The sequence below is a fragment of the Caloenas nicobarica genome, chromosome 3 (genome assembly GCF_036013445.1).
Source record: "Caloenas nicobarica isolate bCalNic1 chromosome 3, bCalNic1.hap1, whole genome shotgun sequence".
Taxonomy (NCBI): Eukaryota; Metazoa; Chordata; class Aves; order Columbiformes; family Columbidae; genus Caloenas; species Caloenas nicobarica.
In genome coordinates this window covers 52,024,891-52,052,132 of record NC_088247.1, presented here as the reverse complement: position 1 = coordinate 52,052,132, position 27,242 = coordinate 52,024,891, and the positions used below count along the sequence as shown (strand labels likewise).

Below are 27,242 nucleotides of genomic sequence, written 5' to 3'. Positions count from 1 at the left end.
CGAGGCAGAGGGTCTCGCCGAGGCAGAGGGTCCCGCCGCTCCGCACTGCCCTCGCCGTCCTCGCCATGCTGCCGGCGCGCCTCCGCCCGGGGCGGCTGCTGTCCGCCGCGCCGCTCCGCCTGCCCGCCCCGCGGGGAGCCGCCGCCGGCGGGGAGTCCGCCCGCAGCCCGGGCGCTGCCCGCGGTAAGGGGCGCTGCCCGCCGCGCCGGGCGCGGGGAGCGGGGTGCGCGGGGCTGGCAGCGGGGCGCCGGCGGCGCCTCGGGGTGCGCGGGGAGGTTTGGCGGCGGGCGGGCGGCTCGGGGCGCGGCGGAGCGGGGCTGGGACTCCCCGGCGGCCGGGTCCGCACCGCGGCCGGCACGGCAGCTCGGGTGGTCCCAGCCGCTCCCCTGCTGGCGCGGGTGCCCCACCCGCGGGCTGCGGGGAGGTCGAACCAGACCCACAGAGATTCTCTTTGCATGCGGGGGTTTTCAAAACCCCTGGTGGTGGTAACTCCACGTAACGGAAACCTGGAAGTTTAATCCCTTAATTATTCTTCCAACCACCAGGATGGGCAGGGGTTTTCCCCTTCCACCGTTACTACCACCCCGTCATTCACTCTCAGTACATGGTTTGACGAAGTGTTTTTTTACTAATCTTTAAGCTGAGCAGGCTCACAAGGTGGTTGCAAGTTACAAACCTTCCAAGTTTGACAAAAAAATCCTCCTCTGGACTGGACGTTTCAAGACAGAAGAAGATATTCCTCCAAGGATCACGTAAGTGCACTGCTCTTGTCCGAGGGGAACATGGAGCTGAAGGGAAAGTGGTGGCGTGATCCTGATCTAAAGCTTTTCTGCAGAGTTTGAACTAGTCAGTTTTTCAACACTGAAAACTTGGAAACAACTTAGAGGGCAAAAGAATTTCCTGTCCTGGTTAGAGGTTAAGATGAAAAATGTTCTTTGCTGGGGTCCCCAGAGCCTGGGATTACGAACTAGATCCATTTGACTAGATAGCTGTGGTTACAATTATGCACTGGCTTGTTTATTTTGTTTATTCCTAATGTGTGCTCAGATAAGGATGTTGTTGGTAAATAATATTTTCTGTTTATAGCTCCCATCAACAGTTCTACGGGAGCTGTCATTGAATGATTACATCCAATGAATTATGATTTATTATAGAATTTGAGGAAAAGTAGAAAAGGAGGTTATGAGAGAAATATCCTCCACCAAGGAAAACCAAGTACTTGACATACTCTTAGCCTCTCATTCTTGTTGACCCACTGGACTAGGTGATCTTTGAAGGTCCCTTCCCACACGAGCCACGATGATTCTTTGGTTCTCAGGCTCGCTGGAAGTTATCATCCCCCAAGGGAGTCAGTCACTGAACACATGAAACCCCTGTGATGTTAATTGCTGCCTTTTTCTTAGGATGTTTGATAGTTGTCTCTCTCCAGGACGTTACTTTTTATCATCGTGGTATCTCCCTGTCGGGGATGGTATGTTGAGCATAAGCAGCGTACAGAGCTGTGTCGAGCAACAGGTTCAACCTCTGCCTGTTCCTGATAGTTTCACTGGTGTTTCCCGAGCTGGACGGTGGCTTCCCACTGTCCCACCTCTCTTGGGCTGTGTCAGTCCCACCATCTTCCCCTAGAGAAAAGTTCAGACAGGCTGCAGAAGCTCTAAAAGCTGTTCACATCATTGGGAAGTGTTTATAAAGACACACATTTACCAGTCCATACACATACATGCACACAAATTGCTCGTTTCCATGCCATAGCTGGCCTGCCAAGTGCCTGTCACCACTTTGTGCTTTCTGAGTGAGCAAAGTCTTTTTAGAACTGTAAGATCATAAATACTAATACACCAGGAGAAGTGAATTATGAGACATTGAAGCTGAACTGTCACTGCTTTAACTATTAAAAAAAAAAAAAAAAGGCAAGTAGCCTGTGAACACAATCTAGCCGCTGAAGATAGTTTGTGCTAAGGGTCAAATCTGCAGTCCTTATTCAAGGTTTTTTGTTTGATTATTTTTATTGTTGTTTAAAAAAAACCCCAAACCAACAAAAAACAACCAAACAAAACCCAACCAACAAACGAACCAGCTGTTACTGACTTCAGCAGAAGTTTACCCAGAGTCTTGATTAAGGATTGAGTAGCAAATGCCCTAAATGTGCAATTAGGGAATAACATAATCAGGTCTGTTTTCCTTAAAGCAGAGGCAGAAAGCAAGGAGAAAGTGAAAACCTGCTTCAGAAGAGTTTCAATTAGTGCATTGTGAAATATGATTAGGCTAATAAACCAGGCTAATAACATTTATGGTTTTACTTGCTACAAATGGATTAATGGATTAATGATTTTATGTGCTAGTCTGACGTGTGTGGCTTTTGTTTTTGTTTTTAAAGATGATGTATGTTCACCACTGCACAAAACAAAAGCCGTTACTTAGAATTGCAGGTGTTGTCTGCCCCATCCCAACACTCATCCTCTTTAAAGTAAAGCTAAAGGCTTTTTGGGGAAAGAGATCATTACAATATCTTCATTCACAACATAAAATTAATTCTATATGCAAGTATCCTTTTTGCTTATATATGTATAGAACCATAACTATATACGATGTATATTTATATTCTAGATCTTATGAATATTTATCTTTACATATATAAAACATTCCAATGTGATTTATGAAAGGAAAATAGTGCACAGCCAACATTATAATGAATATCTTAAGAACTACTCCCAAGTATAACATCTGACTCAGAAAAGGATCTAGCTAAAAGTTTTGGGATTATTTTAGTGATACGGAGATTTCCTGTACTCTAGGTTCTTGGGGTACACACCCTGCTGCTGCTCAAAGCAGAGGAGGGTGGAAATGGGAGCTGAACCAACGCAGCATGCTGGGCTGTACGACGCCTCTTGCAGCAACTACCGTCAAACGCAGGGCAGAAGTTTCCATTACTTTTGCCTTTAACCAGCAAAAATAATCATGTAGATTGTTCTTGTTCAGGCATCTGTTCCTGTAACAGCAAGGAGGCTGATATCGGCTGCCAACTTTAAATAAAGTTGCTGCTTCTCTAAAGAACTGACTAAAAAGTCTGGCTTGTAGCAGTGCAAACTCTGTTTTAATCACCTCCCCAAGTATTTGAAGTCTCTAGCCCACAGCATACAGGTTGTCACCTGAACAGGTTAGACATGACAGTAATTAATTTCCAAGGTTAATTTTGAATAAAATTAACTTGCTCGCACATCTGGTTGACACCACGTACATTTTTCCATCTGTTGAAAATAGATACAATCTCTTAAATTTCCAGAGCTTAAGATATGATTTCTGGTATATTTACCCCAAATATTTAACTGCAAATATTTATTGCATTAACATTTTTTTTTCCAGCTTAAAAATCCCAACAAATCATTTAATCCATTAAATGTTGCTTTTCCAGTGGAAATGGTTTAGGGTCAGAAAATGCAAAGTTCTTGGGTGGTACATAACCAATCACAGCAAGCTGAAGATGCTTGCTTGAGAAGCTAATTCTATTGGTTTTCAGTGGTGATACTATGCCTGCGATGCTCTGGAGACGCTTCACAGTTTTGTTATGATTCAATTCAATAACTTTAATTGCAGGCCAGAGATGCTAGACAAGGCAAGAAACAAAGCTCGAGTTAAAGCTTGTTACATCATGATCGCACTGTCAGTTGTTGCCTGTTTTGCAGTGATTGCCTCAGCTAAAAAGGTGAGTACAGCGCTAGTCAACGTGTAGCAAACTTAAAAATTACGGAATTCTGTGAAAAGTAGAGAAACCTCAGCAGCAGTGACTTACAGCTGCCCTTTTAGCTGACCGATGTTCCTGTCACCCGGACATGTAAGTAGTTGCTGGCTGTTCCTGAGGCTGGGCAGCTTTCCCCGAGGAGCATTGTTACTCACACCACGCTACTCTTAAGTAGATGTTTTACTTCCACAGGCTGCAGCACGTCACGAGTCCTTAACGAGGTGGAACATGGCAAAGAAGGCCCAGTGGCGGAAAGAGGCGGCACTAGCAGCAGAGTCGAAGACAAAGTAACTTGCTTTGAAATGCCCAGTGTCCTTGTAGGAGCAAAATTAAGTGTTGCTGAGAGAGATCAGTAAATTTCACCAAGAAAGGGGAACTGTAGTATTGCACAGACTGGAGCCAACAAGGGTATTTATAGGATCACAAAATGAAACGGTCTCTAATAAAAGAGAGATACTTGATGTACTTGTTGCAAATTATCAAAATTAGAATGTAAAAGCAGTAATTAATTTCAAAGGAGATGAGGTAGCTTCCTAAGAATGTCAGGTACGGGGGAGACAAGTTTCCACTGTCTGTCTTAAAAGCTTGCTTGCTTTCTTTCTTTCTTTCTTTTCTTGAGCTGTTACACAGATGAGAGTTCCTTACAGAAAAACTAGCTCTATTTTTCAATGAAAGGATAAACGCAGCAAAGACCAAGCAGTAGTGGAGGTATGAAAACTGCAAAAATAAGGAGACTTACACAATTCACTTCTTCAAGTCTAAATAAAGAACAAACTGTAATCAGCCAGAATATTACAAATCTTAAACACCGAAAAGAAAAGGTTTGGAGAAATGAAGGGAGGGGAAAGGGCCTGATAATTCCACAAATTTTGAAGTCCCTATAAACTTCACGGGAATTCTCAAAAGCAGTCGGTTCTGCAGGCAGAGACAGGACTGTGATTATTGTACAAGTATATGTTTGATTAGATATTTACAAAACACATTTGAAACCCAAAAGCTTTCTGTCTGGTGACAGTGCGTAGTTTTTCAGTGCACAATTCAGCCAGTTTCAATTCCCTTGCCTGAGTGCTGTATTCAAAATGGCATTTGTGTTTTCTAGTTTAGGAAGCCACACTTATTGAAACACTAAATAAATACAATAAACATGTGTAAAATAGGTTTTATTGGTTTCTGCATGGTATTTGGAGATTTAACATTCCATAATATTGCATACTACTCATATGTGTTCTTTTACAGTAATGGGCCTTTGGCCTAGATTTAAAGATGCACTATTACTATTGGAAGTTAGTATAGGTATTTTAGTTTCCACACATTAGATGAAGATATTGTGCCACAAATAACTGAAATTTCTCATTCCAGATTTCAGTGAACTCTTGGGGTCAGAGTTAAACTTCACATATCAATTGGCAGACCTATTACAAAAATCCTCAGCTGTACAATTTAAAAAATTTAAACTGAGAACTAACCGTGGAGGAAAGACAATAGTGCATCTTTTCTATTTTTTTTTCAAAGACAGACCCAACAATAAATATTTTCCAGTTGCAAACTTGTTCTACAGCTAACCTATTTCTGTGCCAACATTATTACTACTTTCTGATTGCTGCTAGCAACAGTGTTTAAAGCAAATACTAGAAAATGAAGAAGCTGTATGAACCAGTCCTCAGACAAAAGTGCAATGATGAAAAAAAATAGATATGATTCAGTGTATCAACAGTAGGGAACTAAAAAAATCTTCTGCTTTGCATAGTTGCATAGATTAGCTAGTTAGTATTCACATTTAAACAGAACAAATGGTACTCTTTTAACTCAAACCAAAACAACCAAAACCCTGTACTTTTAAATAGACTTGGTAACTGACAGGGCACTTCAGATTCCAAATGAAATGCCAAACTTAAAGAGATTTTCTTCTCTTGGTTATTTTTCTTCCTTTCTCCACACTGGTTTCATCTGTTTAGGCAACATCATCGTATTCATGCCCCTACCTGCAAATGACTATACCAGAGCTGACCTTAAGTCATCATCTCTGTTTTTATATTGTTCATTTATTGCTTTCAACAAAGCGTGTTGTAAACCCAGTGATAAAATAGGAGAGGCCATCCTATATGTTTATCCTTTAAAGAAGAATTTTCATTATTATTTTTTAACAATTTTAGGGTAAACCAGATGTTCAGTTTAAATAATGGTTTTCTGCAGCCAAAGGCCATCCATTTTAGTTCCCTTTTAAACTGTTACATTTAAATGTATCAGAGGCATGAAATACAGTTTATCTAAATGCATAAAGTGCAGTCACTAACCATTCACACATAAATTGCCACAAAACTGAAGACATTCTTTCAAAACAAATTAATACTTTAAGTGTCCCCTCTTTTCTTAATTTTCAAGTCTTTTAATCAAGATTCTTATAGTTCAGATTTGGTTTAAATTAGAGAGGCTTATAAATGCAGTTTTTACAGGGTTCTCCAAATAAAAAGCAGGCACAGCTGGTTATGTAGTATTATCAAAAGAAGGTTGTTAGAAAGAATGGAATACCCTGTTACCTGAATAATTTTCTTACACTAGAAGAACATTGAAATTCAGCATTTACTAGTAATCCTGGTAGGTTTCCGTGGTTGTTACCCTGTACTTTGAACAGATAGGGGGAAGGAAGGTCAGTATATGAAAATTTAAAACTATGGGAGTAAAAAGGGCACGAATACAATAATCTAACATTATATGAAAATTTGGCAGCTGTACTCAGTATTCTCATGCTATTCAAAACTCTTGTATGCTGTACAAATCTAGGTTTCAAGTGTCACTTGCTAAAATATCTCATTATTCAGAGTTCATAAAGTAACAGCACTCCTATATACACTTCTTACACTTCCGTCTTCCCCTAAACAGAGGTTTCTTCTCTCCCAGTTACGCCTTAGTCAAAACCGACCATTAATCTTAGAAAATTCACTTCAAGTCCCACATTCAATTACAGTATGGTATATATTGCTGTAACAAAGTTAAACATCTTAAAAATCTTAACTTGCATGTAAAAAAAAAATCTAAAGATAAAATGGTACTGTAAATGATACCACCTTTAACCTGTATTTTTCAGTGCATTAAAATATTGTTTAGTGACAAGCACAGTGCCATGGGGTAAGTAATTTGAAGTTTAAATTGAAGCTGTTTATGAAGCATGAAATGTTCTCATACATCAAAGATTTCACTTAATCCAGGAGCTAATACATTAATTACAGGTTAAAAAAATAATCGTACTTTAGAGTTAACCCAAAGTATTAATTTCTCCAAATGAGATGTAATACTAATACGCCAGAAACACTAATTATATGCAAGTCTAAGCAGAGTATACATTTTTCTGTATTCAAAATTATTAAATATTAGTATTCTATTTCTTTTAGTGTTTAGCAGCAAACACTGTATATTGTAGAGCCTACATATTTAGATGACAGTAACTTCTAGCTAGTTTTGCTGTCCACATACTTAATGCTATTTACAGTACAACAAACTTTTCCTTCAACTGGAAAGGAGTGATGCGCTATTCGTTCTTCACTGCAGTATTTCTATTGTCTTACCAAAAGAAAACCAAGTTAGTAACTTAGAGAACAATTCAGTGGCGGTAGCATATTTGGTCAAAAAAAACCCACCTACTGTCTAAACTTTTAAGAAGCTACTGTACTAGAAAAGCAAACATCGCAATGTTTCTCAAACTAAAGCGGTGTTACCACAGTTTGACAGGAGACAGCTGTAAACTCTCTGCTTGGTGATTTGTGCATATCACCATCTCTGCCATTCATAATCACAGCATTCCTGTGGTAACTACAGCAACTGCTTCCACAGCAAAGTACTGTCTTTGTGGCTGACTTTTAATGCCATTTAGCAGCTTTAATTACAGAGCCAATATCAAATGACCAGCAAGCTCCCTGCTGATTTCAATTGGAAAACCTCTGAAATAGTCCTCTTCCCACATAATTCAGGAAAAGCTTTTAAATATATTCAATATTATATTAGGTAATTAGCATTATATATGTATATCTATTATGTCTTTAAATACAGTTTATAATTAAATTCCAGCAGTGTGTTGTAAAGTAAGTAATGCATAAAAGTTTCACAATTTAAATAAATATTTTTCACATTCCAATTCAGCTTCTTACAAGCTCATCTTTATTTCATGCCTTAGTTCTGAAGCAACGTTTTTGCTTCAATACAAGAGGTAGATTTAATAGAGACTGGGCAAGTCAAGCCTACTGCCAAAAATGCAACTGTCAGTAACTGTATTGCTGATATGCAGTTTGAGACTATATGGAAAATTCAGAACCACTACCTAAAATCCTACCAAGTCTTAGCTTAACAGTTCTTGTTAAATCACATTTAATGCTTTACTTTAGACATGATTACTCACAGTTGCTTTCTGTACATATGAGATAATGAAAAACACAAATACAAAACAAAGAACAGTTGTACCTAATAGAATATATAAAAGTGCATGAGCTGCTGCTTCATCTATTTCTGCAAAACATATTCAACTTTTCCTCTAGCTTTGGCCATAAAGAAAAGACCTCTGGGGGGAAAAAAAACCCCAAAACCCAGCAAATGTTTACGTTTTACAGTTGTCTTCAGTTCAGTAGTTTACAGCTGAAACCCCTCCATTGGAGCCTCCTGCTGTTGAAACACAAACTGCTGCTGACTTTCATCCACCTGAGGTGCAATACTGGAGTCCTCTTCTTCGACACCGAAGTAATGCTCTATGAGTTCAAAAGCCTTTTGGTAGATCTCTTGGTTTTCATGCCTCTGAAGGAATTCAATTTTATCAAGTCCTAAATTCGAAACAAAACATTTTCAAAATCTAGTTGCTTAAAAGAATGATGAATTCAAAGGAAAACACCTTATAGTATGAAAACTTAGTGGTTTTTCTTAGATAAAAAAATGCAACCCCGAATCATTCTCATTTCATTTGACATCACTGATTCTTAATTTCTTACTACTTAATTTCCTAAGCCATGTATTTCTAATCTTCATTCTCTGAAGTCCAAACTAATTTTAAAACTATGTTAAATGTATATCAGTTAAACTAAGGAGAAGGAGGAGGCTGTACTATCTACGGAGAAATATGCCATGCCTACAAAGAAATTGTATCTGTACAGAATTAGGATAGCATAAAGCTGTTTGCTATAGTAATTTCCAGTATCTCCATTTCTTTTCTTTTACTCCTTCTGCCTTCCCCAACACTGAATTCTATCCCCTATTATAAAGTTGTCACTGAGCACAGTCCAGTATATTTTTTTCAAATTCAAGATTTGAAGATATTAGTTTTCCAAAGGCTTATTGTTTGCAAGCTAGAGGACATAACCTCTGTTCTGCTGTCAGAATTAAGTGCTTGGCAGTCAGCTGATTCAAAACTCCCTTTAAACTATTTAAGACAATTCAGTTTTCTCTTAAGGTGGATTAGAAAGAGTTCATACGAACCCTTCTGGTGACTATAGAGGCCAAAGCAATGAGAGTGACATTATCAGCTGTTTCCCCTACAGAACTTCTACTCCACAGCTTCAGCAGCCTACACTTAAATGGTAAAGGAAAAAAATGAACCTAGACATTCAATAGTTGAAATTGTGAACAGACTCAAAATCTGGAACAGAATAAATTCCATTAAAGGACTCAGTACTTATTCCTCTTAGATGTTAGATTGCAAAGTACATTCTCGAGTATGCACTTGATTTTAGAAATGCAACTTTAACACGGAATTCAGATTTCAAGGCTGCTTTACAGAAAAGTCAGTACCATTTCGTCAGATATAATGCGGTCAACTAGAATTGTTATTGGCAGTTCCTGAAACACAAATGTCTGCCAATTCTGTTTTGTCAGACACTACGAAAATTCAAGTCTCCATAAATTAGATCATATTCGTTATTGAGACAGTTTTGAAGTTAAATCAAAAGTATCCCAGTCACAAAAGTGCACAGATGTCATTTTAGTTTTGATACTCTGCCTTTAAAATGTGGTTTAATTCAACAGGTCTTACAAGAAGAAATAGAACAAAATACTTTCAGAAATAAGTACAAACTTATTTAATTTCATGAGCTGAAGTTGATTTTTCTATTACTGATATTTACTATGCTAAAAAGTGATGGACTTTGGGAGGAAGCAAAAAACCCTCTGATCTCGCATCTGTGTTGGTAATGAAACCGTACCAAATGCGACTATATATTAAAATAAGAAAACTATATTTAGGATTAGCTGATAAACTTACGCAAACCATGGCTCCAGCAGACTAGGACATCTGTGTGTTACATATTTCTGAGAAAGCTTCTCTAGAGGCACATTTCGTAAACTGAACACAGACAAAAATATCCACAGGTTTTCCACATTTAACCACTTTTTCCACCATGTTACATTACTTAATTTACGATGCTTTGATATCCACTTATGCTTGAAATAAAAACTCTACTATTAAACTTACCTATAAATGGTTCACAATGGTTTTGTTTTTACAGCTTGAAACAAAGACGTTCATGTATGTAGTTTTACAAGAAGTAATTTCTTACCATATGCTTCCTCTATAAGGGCACAATAAGGATTAATGCCCATTCCATTTTGCTTAGACTCCTGTTCTCCAAGACGCAGAATATTTTCAAGTCCATTTAAAGCCACTTGTACTATTTTTGAATCCATCACAGTCAGGAGGTCACAAAGAGGCTTGGTACAACCTAGTGCTACCAAATACCTTTATAAGAGCAGAAAAACAGAGGGGGGTGGGGAAAAAGAAAGGACTGATAATCCAGCACATTTATTCTGACATGCCTGACTATCACTATTGGTCCTTAATTTTGCTAAAAGAAGTGGCTGGAACAAAAAAATTCTAAAATTGAACAGAAAGATAATCTTAGTCTGAAATTGAATAAATAGTCTAATTCATCCTAACGAGAAAATTTCATGTGCATGTTCCTAACTGGAGTTTGGAATTTGTAGTCTTTTAAATTCCTTTTCACTTATCTTCTTCGGATGGGTTTAACTGAATAGAAGAAAAAAAGTTAGTTTTAGCAGTAAGTTCTTTTCTCGGACATTTGAAATTTTGTAGTGGCAAAAATGTCAAGTAAACACGTTAGAGACAGATAAGAACACTGGACACTGCTCTATACTAACACAGTCCACGGTAGCAGCCCATTGAGCTATCAGCATTACCTACTTTAAAGGAAGAACATAATTGTACATATGAAAAAGATATTTGTATTCTGAGTATCCTTTTCCCAATTTTGCACAAAATTGTGTAGGAACTTTGAAAGTCAGAACCTGTGTCCTTGTTTCTAGTGTGCAAGTAAAATAAAGACAGTAATCTTTGCCAGCATCAAAAAGTTGCTTAAATATAGTTGATTTAGTGGTTTTAATTATCCTGCAGTTAGACAGCAGTTAAAAGGGCTAAAATTTCATGACATAGATAATATATCTGTATTTTGTGACAGGAAGCTACTTCTATGGTACTACACGCACATCTACTGTTTGAGGATCCTGAATTAAAATTCATTTAAAATACACTAAATTTTTAAGACGTTACATTCTGCAAGCAATCCAAATGGGGGGGGGGGGGGGCGGGGCGGAAATCAAGAAACTTTCCTTACCTCTGATAAAACTTGGTTATAAGAAAACGAGGATTGTTTACATTTTAAATAAATCAGAATGCACTTGTTGCAACAGATCTCCCCAACGTGCTGGAAGACTTACCACATCATTTTCAGTTCTGGTTTCCAAATAATACACTGTCAGTTTTAATCCATTTATCAGCTACTGATTCACATTGATTGCCATGCTGATGGTTTTCAGAGAAACCAGAAAGTATTTTATTCTAGTCTTTCAAGAAGTCCAGTCTTTGCAGCATATAAATAGCTGCTGACAGTAACTTTTAATCAAATTAAATTTTGAAAAAGGAGTTCAGGTATCTGTTTTAAAATACTGATAGTGGGTTTAAAATACATGAGGAAGCCACCAAAATTCCTGAAGTCTCTCCACAAAAAGAACCCATCGTGTAAGTTTTTGAAACAAGTCTCCCAAAATTTTCCATTTTCAAATACTGAAATTGTTCATTAACTGTTCCAATTGTGTTTGAAATCTAATATCAACTCTGAAAGATAGCCTTGTGAAAGTTTTAGGTGTAATACCACTGAAACAAAGCAGTATCGGTCAATTTGTTATTAAGTCTACTGCATACATTTCATTCATTTTTTCTGAATTTCTACGTGTTTAGTCTCTGTACAGACAGAGTATCAAGGAGTCACAGTTGTGGTTAGGATTTTCTTGCTATGTTTTGTCAGGATTCAAATGCAGAAATAAAAATACCTTCAACAAGACCCTTTCGCTGAGAAAACGTTAACATATACAAACTTACCTAATCTGTTCAGGGGTTCCTCCTGATGTCGCATTAGTTATGGCCCATGCTGCTTCTTTTCTGGTGCGAAATTCAGCTTTCTGAAGAATTTCAATCAATATTGGAAAAATATTTGCATCTATAACGGCCTAAGAGGTGAAATTATAATATTTTATGTTTGTTAATAAAGATTTAGTTCACACAGAAAAAGAACATTAATACCCTTCACTACAAGAATCAGTGATGCCTGCTGATATCAAAGCAAACAATGCTTTGTTAGAAGGCACCATGCTAACTAGAGCCACTAAACTGAAATTCAGAACTACTCCAACCTTGCACTGCAGCAGCCAACAGAGTATTTTCTTTGTTGATATCTCTGTCTCTAGTGGACAGAATACTGCTTTCTGGATATGCCCATTTAAAAATCACATGACAAACACTAAACCTGAGGTTTTGAACTGCAGATCAAGCCTGAGAACAAAACTTCACTTTGTCCCTTTTATTCACGTTTGTGGTCTCCACAGAAAGACTATGTCTATAACTGGAAACTGTATTATACATTTTAAATGACATCAAGAAGTAACATTTTCATCCCTGACTGCAGTATAAGGGGAAAAAAAAAATCATACTGAAATATGTACTCTGATTCAGAATTCTTATTTTTGTCAAACAGAACCTTTTTTCAGGTAACTCCAGACACCTGGAGCAATAGTCAGGATGTAGTAGTTTCCACAAGAACACAACTCAGTATTGATGACATCATGCAGGTTTTTTATCCAAGCAAAATGTTCAACATTTCCAAATTGGCAGAATCATCCACTTTTCACTGGACTAATTTGTACAAGATGGTTTCAACTTTTAAAAAAACAAAAATTGCTTATTACTTTAATATGTATATTACAATGCAGAACAAAACTAAAGAGAATATACCAGTAGATGATGCTCCCACAGGGAAAAATAACAACTGTTGATATCAGATCTAAGAGAATATTTTAAGTACCCTTTCATTTGTTTTATAAGCATCAGCCAAATCCCTTCGACAGAAATTAATTCGTTTCTCTAGTACAAATAATGACAGCTATTTTTAAAGTATTATTTTGTGAAGTTATTTGTAACAATCTTTCAAAATTTAGAAAAAAAACCATTAAAGTTAGGTAAAACTATAGACAGTTAGAACTAAAGCAAATAATCATAGAATCATTTTGGTTGGAAGAGACCCATTGCAGAGCGAATGTAGCATCTACGTATTTCTCCTTGTGAAAGAAAACCAAGTGAGGTAGTAAAATGAAAACAAACCCAACCACATAACAAATATACAGGCTTTACCTGAATCTGAGCTCTGTTTCCTGCAGTAATATTTGAAACAGTCCAGCACGCTTCCTTTCGAATAGATTCCTTGGGACTACTAAGCAAGTGCAAGAGGCAGGGTAATGCAGAGCAGTTTAGAATCACCTAAAATAATTTAAAAGTTGAAATTTTGGTTGTGCAATATACATACATAAAAGCAGATTTTGCAACACATTTACACTACACAAAGCGTGACAGATGACATCCCGCAAAACTGAAGTGTTTAATGATGCTGGATTGTCTCGTCATTGACACTCCAATTTGAAACAATCTACCCTCAGTTAAGTTCAGACCAGAAGATTAAAGAGAGCAAGACTAAAGGTTAGAATATGAATATGCTTAAGGTTAGAATATGAATAACTGAGAAGTGTACATCCAGTTTGTATAGTTCTTTGTTCATTTGTTTTTGAAGAGACAGGTGTTTTCTATTTAATTCCTCAGCAAAATCCTCTCCTATAGAGCTCAAAACAAATTAAATAATCAAATTATTTCCTTATTTTCCCTTTACACTAGTTCTGTCAGCCTTTTAGATGCAATTTTCTTTAAAGCAGGACCTTAGTATTTCCTCCATTGCATCAAAATCAATTCCACTGCCTAAAGACAAATCTTTAGAACAAACTGCATCATTAAGACTACCACATACAAATTCATGGACAAACCAAATATGACCTTTGCTTACAAGCAAAAACTCTGACTGCATTTGAAGACTTTAAAAAGGGCATGCTAATAAATAATTGAACCTCCACTAAGGAGGGAAAAAAAAAGTTACTTGCATCATGAATGGGAAGCAACATTAAAGGTATCTTAGAAGAATAAAGCAATCCACTGCCTATAGTGCTGTAAGAAAATGTTTATTCTTGCAGCAATTTTATGTCTAAAATATCAGCCTAAACTGACTGTCAAATTAATAATGTAGATTTGTAGAGAGCCTCTTTCACTGCAATAGCAGATACCTGTACTAGACATGTATTTTGTCACAATGAATTTTTACAGAATTCTGTATGCATTTTTCCATGTGCCAATCATTTTTCTTAAATCAACCAGTCTTACCTGTGTCTGGATATCATCTCCAGTAACAATATTTCCAACTGCTCTTAATGCAGGGGATACCACCTTGTAATCATTATGCCTGGAGACAAATGTTAAATTGCTTGATATTACCAAGTGTTAAAATATAATTTTACATTTTCAGTGAACAATTATTAACTTCAGGTGCTAAATTTCCAATTACAGAAAACGCTGCATTACTTCTTAGACTTTTCCCCCTATTTAGTCAAATTTAACAACTACAAGCCCATAGCTGAATTGCTGAGTCAAGGAAAGGGCATCTCTATGGAACAACACAACTTAGAGCAATTTATTTGCCCAGCAGATTCATTTCACCCAGCTCAAGTATGATTGCATACAATAGTGGAACCTGCATTATTCAGTAGCCACAGAAACAAAAGAGGTTTTATTAGCTATATACTAAAACTTAGCAGCCCCCCTTTGTAAGACAACTTTCCCCTTTTGTAAGTCAATAACCCTAGAAGTCAGTACACAAAGCCCATATTCAACTGTCTGAGGTGTGAGAGAAGGAAATCTACTCAGTTGTGGTAAAGCATCTATAAGAGAAAAAGCAGCCTGACCCTTTCCTGAAAGCTGTACAAATGAGCTTTTCATGGACAACTGTGCTGAGCTGTCAGTGCTGGCAACTACTATCCCTGACCTGCTCTGCCGCCCCCATGTGAACACAGGGATGTAGGCTCCCTTTCTAAGAAAATAATGAACCATAAAACTGATATAGTGGAACAGTTCAAAAGTGGCACACGCCTGCCTCTGGACTTTGTGAGTCCAAGAACACTCTGTATTGCAACTACATCCCCTAGAAAACAAAAAGGAAGAGTGAAATTAAAAAATAATAAAAAGCTTTCTATTCCTCCATGTAAATGAAATTCTACACTAAGTTTTAAAGAATATAAAGGAATACATCGGGAAAACTTTTTTCACTGTCAATCTCAGAAAAAAATCCCAGGAGCCAAGCAACGTAGCAGGCAAATGAAAAGGTTTCAGACTGAATTAATGTTCATCACTTCTCACCTAATAAAAAACTCGGTTTGAATTCATGAATATTAACAGTACTGTAAGACATTTATTAGGTGAAGACTCACATCAGCAGCTCTACCAATCTTCGACACACTCCAGAATCAATAACAGCTTGAATTTTATCATTGGGACCATCTGAAAGGTAGGAGAGGGCCCAGCAAGCATCTGCTAATACATCTGGGTCACTGCTAAACAACAGTCTTGACAGAACATTTAAGCAAGGAGCAACCTAGGTTAAAGAAAAATTTTGCATAAAATTAGGTGTTGCATATTTTTCAGGTTTCAGAGAACATTCTGCAAAAGCATAAAGGTGCAAAACTACTTACTACCAAAGCATACGAGCTCATTAATAAATCAGGACCTATGTAGAACACTTCCTGAATAAACTAGATATCCACTTCAAACTGGCAATTTGGATAAATTCTGATCCATGGCCTATTTATTCAGAGATATCATAATAGGTATATAATTGTTCAGCTTAAACAAAAAAGTCTGCTTTTACAGGTAAGCAGATGACCAGAAATTACTGATGCTTTTTTGAATCACTTGAGGAACAGAATTTGGAAGTAATTTTTTTTTTTTTATATTGGTGTCTTTGTAGGAGTACTGGAGGTTATTTGTAATAACCAATTTACAACTCCTTCACCACAAAGAAACTCAGAGTGATTCAGAAAGGACTTAACATTCACTGAACCAAATCAAACAAGCAACAGCTGACTTCCCTTCTCACTGCAACTCTCTGGCCTTAACCTCCTACAAGTTTCAAACAGACAGAGCCAAATGAACAAGACCATCTCAGCACCACTTGGAACATGACAGGTTTCGGCTGTATGGCTTGGGAATTTCACATTCTTTGTAGAATGTAATTCTTTATCTTGCATCGGTTACGCAATTCAGCCTCCTTTACGTGTCCAACCAGTGCTATTGCAAACGGCTTAAGCAGCAAGAAATCTTGGTTTTTTTCTACCAGAACACCACACTACTGAAGGATGTAACTTAGGCAGAACAATTGTGAGGTGATTGATTAACTGACATCAGAAATCTCACCTTTTTGTTAAAATCTCTGCCAGAATTATTAAAATGCAATGACAGTAATTGCTACGCCATGAGGTAAGCTTCAACACATGTAAATTGTCTCCAGATTATCTTTAATGATACTTTAACCTCAGTCTCTTCTACCAGCATATCCAAAGTTCCATCTTTTAATGCCATTAAACTCACCAGAAATCAATTTCATACTGAAAATAAGGAGCTAATACTCCCACTAGCCTCTACAGTCTTACTATCTTCAAAAGCACATACTGGAGAGAGGAGGAAGGGGAGAGTATACAGGCAAATCACCTTTGTCATCACAGCCTGTTTTAACTGCATCTGACAGAGCAGAAAACTCAACATTTTATTCCTGCAGCAAGCACTTGTAATCATAAAATAAAAAATTTAAAATCGATCTTAACTCACATCCTCTAAAACAGATCTGGAGAAAACACAGCTCCAAAGGGGTTAACACTGAATGTATTATTTGTCCATCATTTCATACCAGTGAATGACTATTGCATCTGACTAATTACAATCTCAAGTTTAAGTCATTTGATGTCAAATTAGATGATTTTGTGCAGATACAACAGATGGACAAGGCTGTGTGTTTACATTAAAAAGAATTGAGCCTATCACCCGATTCAAAGATTCTGTGTGTTACAACATTACAAACATAAGTCTTCTTCAGCTCTCTGGTTTCTCAAAATGAACACTTTATTATACCTTACTGAAGTCTGGAGGTGGGTTCTTTCCTCTACAGAGATTTGAGAGAGCCCAGACTGCATTTCTAGTTGTTGTAAGACGATTGGAATTTGTTAACAGTCTGTCAAAGAGAGATGACAATTAAAAAAATAACATTTTCTTATTGAAAAGGCAAGCCTTTTTATGTCTATTATTACCAACAGTATCTCAAATCAGGATAAGAAATCCTATTATTGGGTACTAGTTTCAATTTATTTCCCTTCATAGCTTACATGCTGTGAATATTTTCTTAGAATAAACTGAATCTGAACAGATTATTTTGCATGGAATTCTCATTTCCAAATCAAGTATATGCATACAAAATAAACCACTGCTCATATGAAAAAAATTCTTCAACTAATGTTTTCTGAAGGTCTTCAGAGGCACTAGGAGATGCAGCTCTCCCTTGAATTAATTTTGATGTTTTCATTCAGATAATGCAACTAATAATAAAAAAAAAGTTCCATAAAAAGTTAGAACTTAAAAGATCTTCTAAAAAAATTAACACTTCACTGTTTTTGCTGAACAGAATGCGAAAGATTCAACACCTGAAAAATCAGGTTAATTTTCAGATAAATACCAAAATGTCTAAAACTGTTAATCCTTTAAATCCTCGAGGAAAGCAATCATATTCTCCTCTATTATTTTAAACTATTTTATGAATGTTTTAAAGTATTTTATTATTTTAAACAATAATGAATTTAACAAAATTTGCATCATGTAAATTTTCTCCCTGTGATGAAGCTGCCTTACATCCTACTGTAAGCATATAGTAAATCCTGCAATGATATTCCTAGTGAAGAGAAACCTTCTGGTGGAATGTAGCTCATGTAACTTACAACTCGTCTGCCAGACCATCTCAACAAGCAAATCGATAGTGGAACTTAGAGCTACTGGGCAAAGGTGGGGAAACCAGCCTACTGCCCAGCCAGCTGGAATCACACAAAGTGTGAATTCAATCATCGCTCCCACCCTATATATCCAGAACTCTGAGAACACAGAGTTCTGCATAAGAGAGAAATTTCATACCTGTGAAATAACACTTCTCTCCTTTTAGAAACATTGGAAAGCTTCCAGTCACAGACTAATTAAAGATATGCATAAAGCGCAGGCAATCCAAAACATTAGATTCGTAGCAATATAATAATAATAAAAAAGAAATATTCTCTATTTAGCAAAAAGCTTATATTCTTCTCAAATAAATTCTGATTTGAAGTTTACAGTTATCTACACCTATATGCTATAGTTAAGAGTATTAATTTACACTACTTACTCCAAGAGGGGTGGTAATATTCCACAGTTTAAAACAAAGTCTCTGCATTCTGCATTATCACCAGCAATGTTACCAAGAGCCCACACTGCCTTAAAAAGTAAAGCATCCAAGTGAATTTAAACATGCTTGCAAATCAACTTTTACAGATCCTATATATTTTTACAACAAATATTACAGAATCAAAAAAGCAGTATCATTCCAAATACAAAATTTCAAAAGACTACTGATTTCTATATTGCATTTTTTGAGAACTGACACAAAGTCAACTACCTACACTTGAAGTCACTCTTTCAAGGAAAGAAAATTTTCTGTTATGAAAATATATTGATTCATGAGCTTTTCAATAAAAAGGGTACACACACACTTTTCAGTAGTTACATTTCCTCACTATGTGTAATAGATTCAATAAAACTGCCTCAAAGTTGCAAACAATGTAAGAGGAATAAAAAAGGTAAATCATGAACTTTCACTATACAAACTTTCAAACATGCGAAATAAAAGCCAGTAAATTATAGCCTCTCTTAAACATAAACAAAAAAATAAAGTTCAGGAAAACGTTAATGAAGACTGTAACATCGTAAGATGAAAGACCAGAAGGATATAGGAAATAAAGCTACAAGACAACTTAGGGAAAAAAAATCCACATTGTTTTCTACTATATTCTTTCTATTATGGTGTTTTACATCCTATCCACCTGTAAATGCCCCAATAGAAATAAGGTACTTTCTTCAAATCACCCAATAACATGAAATAAAAAACAGGTTCAAAGAAACCTGAAAGAATCAGAGGAAAAAAAATAGGGTAAAAATACACTGAAGGTAATTTCTTATCTTCCTGCAGCCAAATCAATGGGCTAGTAGGCAAACGGGCCTCAAAACCTCTCTAACCACACAAACACCCCACAAACAAGACATTCATAAATTAATTTTAAGAAATTATAAAACACCCCAAGAAAACAGTTACCTGCTCCTGTACATCTTCATGTTCTGAACTAAGCAACTTAATAAAAATCGGAACAGCTCCAGTTTCAATTACAACTTTGGTGTGTAGAAAAGTTCCAGACGCTATGTTTGTCAAAGCCCAAGCTGCTTCGAACTGTTGAGGAGCACAAAGACCATGTTAAACCACACAGCAGTAAAGCTTAAATTCATGAAGAACAGTTTGACATGGGAGTTGCAGGAGTTAATTTTCCAACTTTTTTCCTTTCCACTGAATAGCAATTGTTACTATTATTGTACTTTCTATTAGATACAGTAACTGGCATTGACAAAATCTCTATTTAATAAGCTCCATCAGTATCTAAATTTTTTTTAGGTTTTGGCTTGCAGCACTAATTGTAAGGAAGTTTTCAAATCTCTGTTAACTAGTATAAATTCCTTTTGTTTATATTAATTCTTCTGGTATGAATGTACACAAGGCCTAAGTGCCATGCCATGAGCTAACAAAAGTAGACAGAATTAGTTACTCCTACTATTAGTTATGTATCTTTTGACGATTTTCTAAAGGGGCTTCATACAAGCCTTTCAGTTTCCCGTATTTTTTTCCTTCTTTTTTTCTAAGATTTGAACTGAAAAGTACTACAATATACACAAAGCAAACCAAATAGATTCTGCTCATACATTGATGCTGATGATCTTAACATAACACTCTGGAAACTCTCTTGAACACATTCTGCTTTCAACAGCGAAGTATTTGACCAGCTGCATACATAACCCTAAAGACTACTATGAAATTCACAAGAGTCAAGTCACAATTTCAGTGGCAATAACTGACATTTTAGACAAATAAAATTGACAGCTTCGGTGGTTAAAAATAATTAAATTTGGTTATTAAAAAAAATAATCACATGCTTTACAAAGCTGTTTTGAAGGGTTTCTGATCTCATTCCAAACCTCCCATCAGTACCAGCCAAACTCACTTGCAGAGTGTAATTCTCATTCCTCTCTAGAAATTTCACAAACCTCTGTACTACTCCTGGTTTTTGTATGACTTCATCTATAGGTGGATTAGGCTCTAGAGAATTAAAAAAAAAAAAAACAGATCACATTTGTATAAGTCTAACAAAAAAGACCAAATAAATTACTTTTCCAGTATGACACAAAACAATAATACGATTCTCAATTCTTACAATAATTTTTAGCATTCAGTTATTTTAGTCTCAAATGAAGGAGCTAAACTTTTGACTTTAGAAGACTGCAGGATCATCTCCATAAAGTGCTGCAATTTAGTAAATACCCTATTATGTATATTAATAGTAACACATAATATTATCCATTGGCATGTCAGTAACTCATTACAAAACACTGTTCCCTCGGTCAGTAGCTCAGGTCAGTGGAAGGGCAATTATGATTAGATACTATTTTAAACGCCCAACCATAACTTTACCTATCATGCTATACAAATACTAGCATTAATTTAAGACTGCATGCCTTACATTCTCAACAAAAACAAGTTACAACTCTTCCTCGGCAGCCATGTAATTTTTCTCCCCTCAAATACAGAACGAGAATCAGAAACTGAATCACCGCAGCAAGCGCTGTAAGTAATGTTAGTGTGCAGTTAATTACTGACCTAGACATTTCAATCAAAATGTCCTTGCTTTTGTTACTTTGTCTGAAAGACTTAACATCAGAATAATGAAGCTTTCTGTATTTAGCCATTAGGTCGGAATAGATTTGGCATGGTTTCTCTATAAACAGAACTAGAAGTTTCAGCAAGCTGTATTTTGAAGTAAAACAAAACTAGATGTTAACTGACTCTGACTAAAATTCGTAATAACAACACAGAACGAATGAAAAAAACCAACAACGCAGGTTTACATACCTTTAGATAGTAATTTTCTAAATTTTTGAGTTGCTGTGAGTTGCTGATCAGGATCATCTGAGAAAATCATCTGCACCATATCTACCGTAATAACTTCTTCCTAAAAATGAAAGGAGGATTATATCTAGTAGTATGCACCTTAACAGATAACATTCTAAACACGCTCTGAAATAATTACCTCTGGAATAGGTACAGTAGAGCTGACATCAGGATCCTGAATTGGACTTTCTACCATAGATTCCTCATTTCCAGGAAGAGAAACATTTCGGCGTTTAAACAGCTAAACAAGGCAGAAATTTTCAGGAGACATTAGAGATTACCACAGAGTGAGTACTGATGACATACATCTGAAGAAGTGCTTTCACCAGTACTAGTTAAAGTATTTCAACTACTCACCTTCCTATTCATCCATGCAAATGGAATTCTACATCAAATTTTAAACAACATACAGGAGAAAAACATTACTATATTTGTATCTTGATAAACTGCACAGCAGGACTTTAGAGACAGAAAAAACCTGAAGTTCTTTTTAGTTAGCAAAGATCCATAAATTTTTCCACATCTAAGGAAAAGAAGATACAGATCTTTTTACTTTTACTCTTTTCTCTCTCAAAATCAGTATTTATTTTTACGCAGGAAACAGTGTTCTAAAGGATACTTTCTCCTTTTTTAGTCAATAGGCTAAAATCATCAACACTGAAACAGTATTTGTGTTTCAGCATACTGCATTCCTCCCTTCAATAGAAGGACTATGATTTATGTACTTTCTTTGCATGACAATTTAACAGCACCTATATTTAATATACAGTTGCAGAAAAATTAGAACAGAAACATTATTTTAATATAGTTGCAGAAAAAATAGTGTAGCTTCAAGGTAAACTTTCAAATTATGTAACATTAAACATTCTCTAAGTCCAAAAATCACTTTAAAATTGGCTGCATGCACTGCCTATGCTCAAAATACATACCTGCACCGTAGTATTTAATAAGCTATGTTTAATGAGTGCCTCTTCATTTTCTGGCATACAAGCATAACACTCATATTAGCCCGTTTTGAGAAACCAAACCTACATTTTTACCTTTAATCCCCGTACTACACTTACAACTATTATTCTAAGAATGTTATGTTGGCATCTTTAAAAATAAATGTTAGAACCTCGGTTCATTGACCAAAACTTCACCTGTAAGCCTAATAATGAAACCCCTTACTAAATCCTTAAGTTTTTGTCCTCTAGGTGTCTACAGACACCTAGGTTTCTGCTACTGTACATGCCCAAAACTGCAGGAGCAATTCCATGTTTGCATCAACTCATATTTCAAACAGGAACCTGACACAAGACTTTCTCTCCCTTGTTCAATACACTTCTGGACTGGGCACAATCCTGGACAAAAAACAACTGCAGAATCCTGGACATAAACAAGGTTTAATTCCATTTAAACCCACAAAGGAAGAAGAAACAACATTCTTCTTTTGGAAGGCAAGCCATTCTTTCTAGCACTCGAGGACACAGAAGCTCTTGGTTGAAATGTATAAACTGTTCTTGCTTAGGATCATAGTCTATCTACCAGTTATAATCTCTTCTGGAACAAAAGCAGCCTCATCTCCCTGCATAAACTTGTTCTCTCCAGTTCAAGCAGAGCTGAAAAACACCAGTCCAGCAAATGAAGATCAAGGAGAACATAACAGTATTCTAATTGTTACAAAAGTCAGTGTGGGAGAGGAAACACCTATTATTTTCATAATTTATCCAGGGAGTATTTATTACAAAATACGCAAACAATACTTTCAGTGGGAACTACAATGAAGTTACCCATTCACAGGCAAATGCTCCAGTATCATACTACTCCTTACTCTTACCTCTCTGACTGAACTAATTTAAATTATTTTTCCATGCAGTAGCACCACTTTCCCAGGAGAAAGGTAAGGATTCCCAGCTCAGAGAAGACTGTGGGTCAGTGCCTGCGGCACTCTCTAGGTAGATAAGACAAATCCAGCCACTTTAGACCAAGTAGAAAAACAAACTACATTTCTTACTTTCCTGGGAAGAAACTAATAAATATTTTGGGAAAAGAAACCATTAAATTATACAATGCTCCATGTACTCTGATCGCTAAAAACCCAATGAGGACAACTGTGAATGTTAGACCTAACAGTTCAGGGACCACCAATTGGTATCCACTTCACTAAGTTACTGTAGAGAAGCTCTTGGGCAATTTGAAGTATGGCTTCAGAGATGAAAATAATACTCTCCCTTCTAACAGTACAACTTTGGCCCAAACTCTAGAAGAGAATGCAAGGTTTCTAATCCTTATCGGAAATAGTATCCTTTAGCCCAGTCTTACATGTTTAAACCTACACTCAGGACTGAACTTAAGACACAGGTCTCTCCTCTGCCTTAGTGACTTAAGAGGGTTTCTGTACACTTTTTTGTTTTATGACACTGTCGAGAAGCACCTGGTGCTCCCCAGGATTGCACAGAAAACAGACACTCAACCTAGCACTCTGAATTCTGCACCACAGGAGTCAACTGCTCAAGTCCCTTCACATAACTGAATTTAGCTTCGCAAGCACTTAACAGTTAGCATCTCACCAAGATACTTACTTGTTCTTCCCTTTTCTGTTTCCGAAGCTGGATTCCTTCCTCCTCTCTTCGTCTGCGCATTTCTTGGGGATTTAGCGCATTATTCTTGTAACTCTTCATTCTGAAGTTATCTTTACCCGGGCTTGCCATGTTGTCTATTAAAAAAAAAAAGAAAAATTACTCCAAAAGGCCAAACCTTGCAAAGCAAACATGCCACCTCTTATACTATAAAAATATCTACAGCAACAGCTATATATTCCTGTAGCTGCTTGCAATGCCCAGTTCACCAACAAAAATCTCTTAAGTAGAAATCAGAGAAAAACCTTTGCCTAGACAGGTATTTCTAAACTGCAGATTAAACTACAGATCATCTCAGGGATCAGATACTTCATTAAAGGACATAAGCTACTGCAAAAAGAAGTTACAAGTCTTATGAACATGTGCTGGTTTGACTGAAAATGAGTTAATTTTCTTCATAGTTAGAAACCTTTCTTTTTCATAGGTAGCACTGTCATTATTTGGATTTAGTTTGAGAACAAGAGATAACGGAGTTAATGTTTTGAATTGCTCTGGTCTGAGAGCCAAGGACATTCTGAGCGCTCTGGCCACAGGTGCGAGGCATCAAGGAATGGGGGCATGGATGGGGCAGAGCTTGACTGACATCCAGACTGATCAATAAGAATATTCCATCCCATTAGCATCACACTTCATTATTTAAGGACAGTCGGGATCTTTTGTTCTGTCTCGCTTTTTCACCACGTTCACTCTTTTTGTCAGAGCCGGGGGAGTTCGGTTTGGGATGTTTAGTTCAGCCTTTTGCCATTTCGCAGAGGCCTCGGGGCCCTTCTGCCTTTTTTCCTTTTTTCTCTCTTCAGGATCAGCTGTTCAGGACCAGGTGCTGCTTCCTGGGACTGGCTGCTCAGTGTAGACGGAGTTCATGAGGAATTGCCTTGAGTATCTTCTATTTTATACTCTATTTCTATTTTATATATATATTTACTAGTAGTGTATTAGTATTTTGTTATTTTATTAAACTGTGTTTATCTCAATCCAAGTTTCTCCCTTCCTTTTTGATTCTCTACCCTATTTGGAGGAGATGGCATGAAGAGGGGGGTGAGTGAGCGGCTATCATGGTTGTATGGCTAGCTTGGGTTAAACCACGACAACAAACTAAGAAACAAAAAGCAAAAACATTTTGTTGCTAAACTTTTATTCTGTCAGCAAGTAAAGGAATTTGTTTCCTCCCCTCAAAAAGGAGATATTAAGTGTATTAAAAAATAAGGCTGAATCCAAGAAGAAAATCTTCAGTATTTACTGCTTCATTTAATATCTTATTACAGTTTCTTTATTTTTTAAGATGCTTATTTCACAAACATAACAAAGGATCTAAAGGTTATGCTGCATTTCCTTCTAAACTGTATACAGAAAAACAAGTTAAGGGTCAACAGCATCCAGATAGGCATAGTCTTTTCCATTTTAAACCAAATGATAGATTCTAATCCATCGAAAGAGCTGTTCATTAGATTGAGTCAGACTGTCATTTCAGGCACATCAATTGTGAAAAGATAAAAGTGATAAAACATGATTCTGCCACCGAAACGATCAAACTGACTGATAAAGGTTGTAACAGTATGGCGCTAGTTTTTGAAGCTAAAATTGTAGCCTTCATCTGAGAAAAAACTGTCAAAAATATTATTTAAGACACCACATGAACTCTCACTTGTCTGAAACCCTTCTACAACAAGAAAACATACATAAGAACATATGAACTACAGCTCCTGAGCTGCGCAGAATTCTCAATCAACTTCCATGCTGGGACTATTTTTTTTTTTAATACCAGCAGTACCAAGGACTGCTGAGCAATAAATACAGACTCTGAGAGGAAAACAGGCTGCAGACTTAGTCTGACATCAACAAGACACTCTGAGGACTCAACAGCCTATTTCACCCAAACACAATTGCTTCGAATGAGCCTCTATAAACTACTACCATTTCTGGACCACAATGCTAGGTGTGCCATCAACTAAAGCAATTTTCTAGTAATCGTCATGTAACTTTTGAGGTACAATTTAAGAAAATCATTTTTTCCAACAACAGTACTGGCTTAACTAGTCCTAGACTCTCATCACTTTCTTAATCATTCATGTCTCGCTAATTTAGTTGTGCCAATAAAACTGTCAGACCAAGCAACGAACCAAACAAGATCAGCATGCAAAGCAACCCAGTTTAGGTTACCAGCTCAATAAAGAGTTACAGAAGCACAACTGGGAGGATGTGCTCATCAAAATTGTTTTCAAAAATTTACGAATTTACAGTTTTGTTCCACCCACAAGGGTTTTGGCATAGACACCATAGGGGCAAAAAGACTAGCAGTCCCTGATCTATTCAGGCTTCACAACTTCTGCATCTAGATCTAAAGAAGTCTGCAGTTCTGCTCTGCAAAACTACACTCGTTTGAACACTAAATCCCTCCACCATCCTGCATCTCGCTCACTTGTTGTACCTAGATTAAGACCTATCCTACTAAGAGTTTTTTTCCTCCCTGCCTACATAAGGCTCCCTAAATACCGTGCCTGGCTCTGCCACCGCCCCCCCCGACCGGCAGCGCCGGGGGCGCCGCGCGGGTCCCCAGGTGCTGCCCGCGGGCTTCGCACCGGCCAGGACCGGGCCGGACCGCAAGTCCCCTGGCCGGCTGCTCGGCCGAGAGGACACCTACCCCGGCCACTGAGAGCCACCAGCCGAGCTCCTCACCCGCGTTCCTGGACGAGGGGCTGGAAAAGTCCGCTCCACCAGCGGCAGGGCAGGGAAGCGGGAGGACGGCAGCCCCCTGACCGAGGAGGCAGCGGAGAACAGCGCGGCAACACCGCATACCGGCACCGACCGCCCCGCCTGGCGGGGCCCGAGCTGCTGTGCGCGGTAACGCCCCGCTGCTGCCCGCCGCCCCCGAGCAGGCAGGAGACCGGCCTGCGCCGGGGAGCCTTACGGCAAGGAGCGCCGCACCCCGCCCCAGAGAGAGGCACGGCGCCTCCTCTCTCCACCTCTCAGCTCTCCTCTCGCCCTTACCCATCGAAGCGGAGACACACGGCGCCCGCCGCCGCCCTCCAAGCGAGAAACCCCCGGCCGCTCCGCTCCGCCCCGGAGCGCGGCGCCGGCAGCCGATCGCGATGCAAGATGGCGGACGCCGCCCCGCCGCGCGCCGCACCGGCCGGGGGGGCGGGGGCGGGCCCCTCCGTTCCCGGCAGGCTCTGCGCGCGCGGGCACCCGCCCCGGGCA

At 37.8% G+C, this 27,242-nt stretch overlaps 2 protein-coding genes across 2 annotated transcripts; one reads left to right on the top strand and one right to left on the bottom strand.

Moving 5' to 3' along the window:
* On the top strand, window positions 1-7,521 carry FAM162B (family with sequence similarity 162 member B). Its single transcript, XM_065632533.1, has 4 exons — window positions 1-183; window positions 641-752; window positions 3,595-3,703; window positions 3,932-7,521. The coding sequence occupies exons 1-4, from the start codon at window positions 66-68 to the stop codon at window positions 4,028-4,030; spliced, it is 438 nt and encodes a 145-aa protein (XP_065488605.1). The 5' UTR covers window positions 1-65; the 3' UTR covers window positions 4,031-7,521.
* On the bottom strand, window positions 4,885-27,233 carry KPNA5 (karyopherin subunit alpha 5). The gene is made up of 14 exons (XM_065632530.1): window positions 27,033-27,233; window positions 23,991-24,124; window positions 21,566-21,667; window positions 21,388-21,487; window positions 20,483-20,577; window positions 19,528-19,659; window positions 18,565-18,653; window positions 17,274-17,373; window positions 15,581-15,744; window positions 14,481-14,559; window positions 13,410-13,535; window positions 12,105-12,232; window positions 10,270-10,448; window positions 4,885-8,544 (listed from the first exon to the last, which is right to left on the bottom strand). Exons 1-14 carry the CDS (start codon window positions 27,034-27,036, stop codon window positions 8,357-8,359), a joined length of 1,620 nt encoding a protein of 539 aa, XP_065488602.1. The 5' UTR covers window positions 27,037-27,233; the 3' UTR covers window positions 4,885-8,356.
* Between the last annotated feature and the right edge of the window lie 9 nt (window positions 27,234-27,242).

Bases quoted from the DNA above. Each gene is read 5' to 3' on its own strand.
- KPNA5 (XM_065632530.1), bottom strand. The intron at 20,578-21,387 runs GTATGTAAACCT...TTAATTCTCTAG, and splicing joins TAGAAAATTACTATCTAAAG to AGCCTAATCCACCTATAGAT. The intron at 14,560-15,580 runs GTGAGTCTTCAC...ATTTGTCTCCAG, and splicing joins AGATTGGTAGAGCTGCTGAT to GCATAATGATTACAAGGTGG.
- FAM162B (XM_065632533.1), top strand. From the start codon at position 66: ATGCTGCCGGCGCGCCTCCGCCCGGGGCGGCTGCTGTCCGCCGCGCCG. The intron at 753-3,594 runs GTAAGTGCACTG...CTTTAATTGCAG, and splicing joins GATATTCCTCCAAGGATCAC to GCCAGAGATGCTAGACAAGG. The intron at 3,704-3,931 runs GTGAGTACAGCG...TTACTTCCACAG, and splicing joins TGATTGCCTCAGCTAAAAAG to GCTGCAGCACGTCACGAGTC.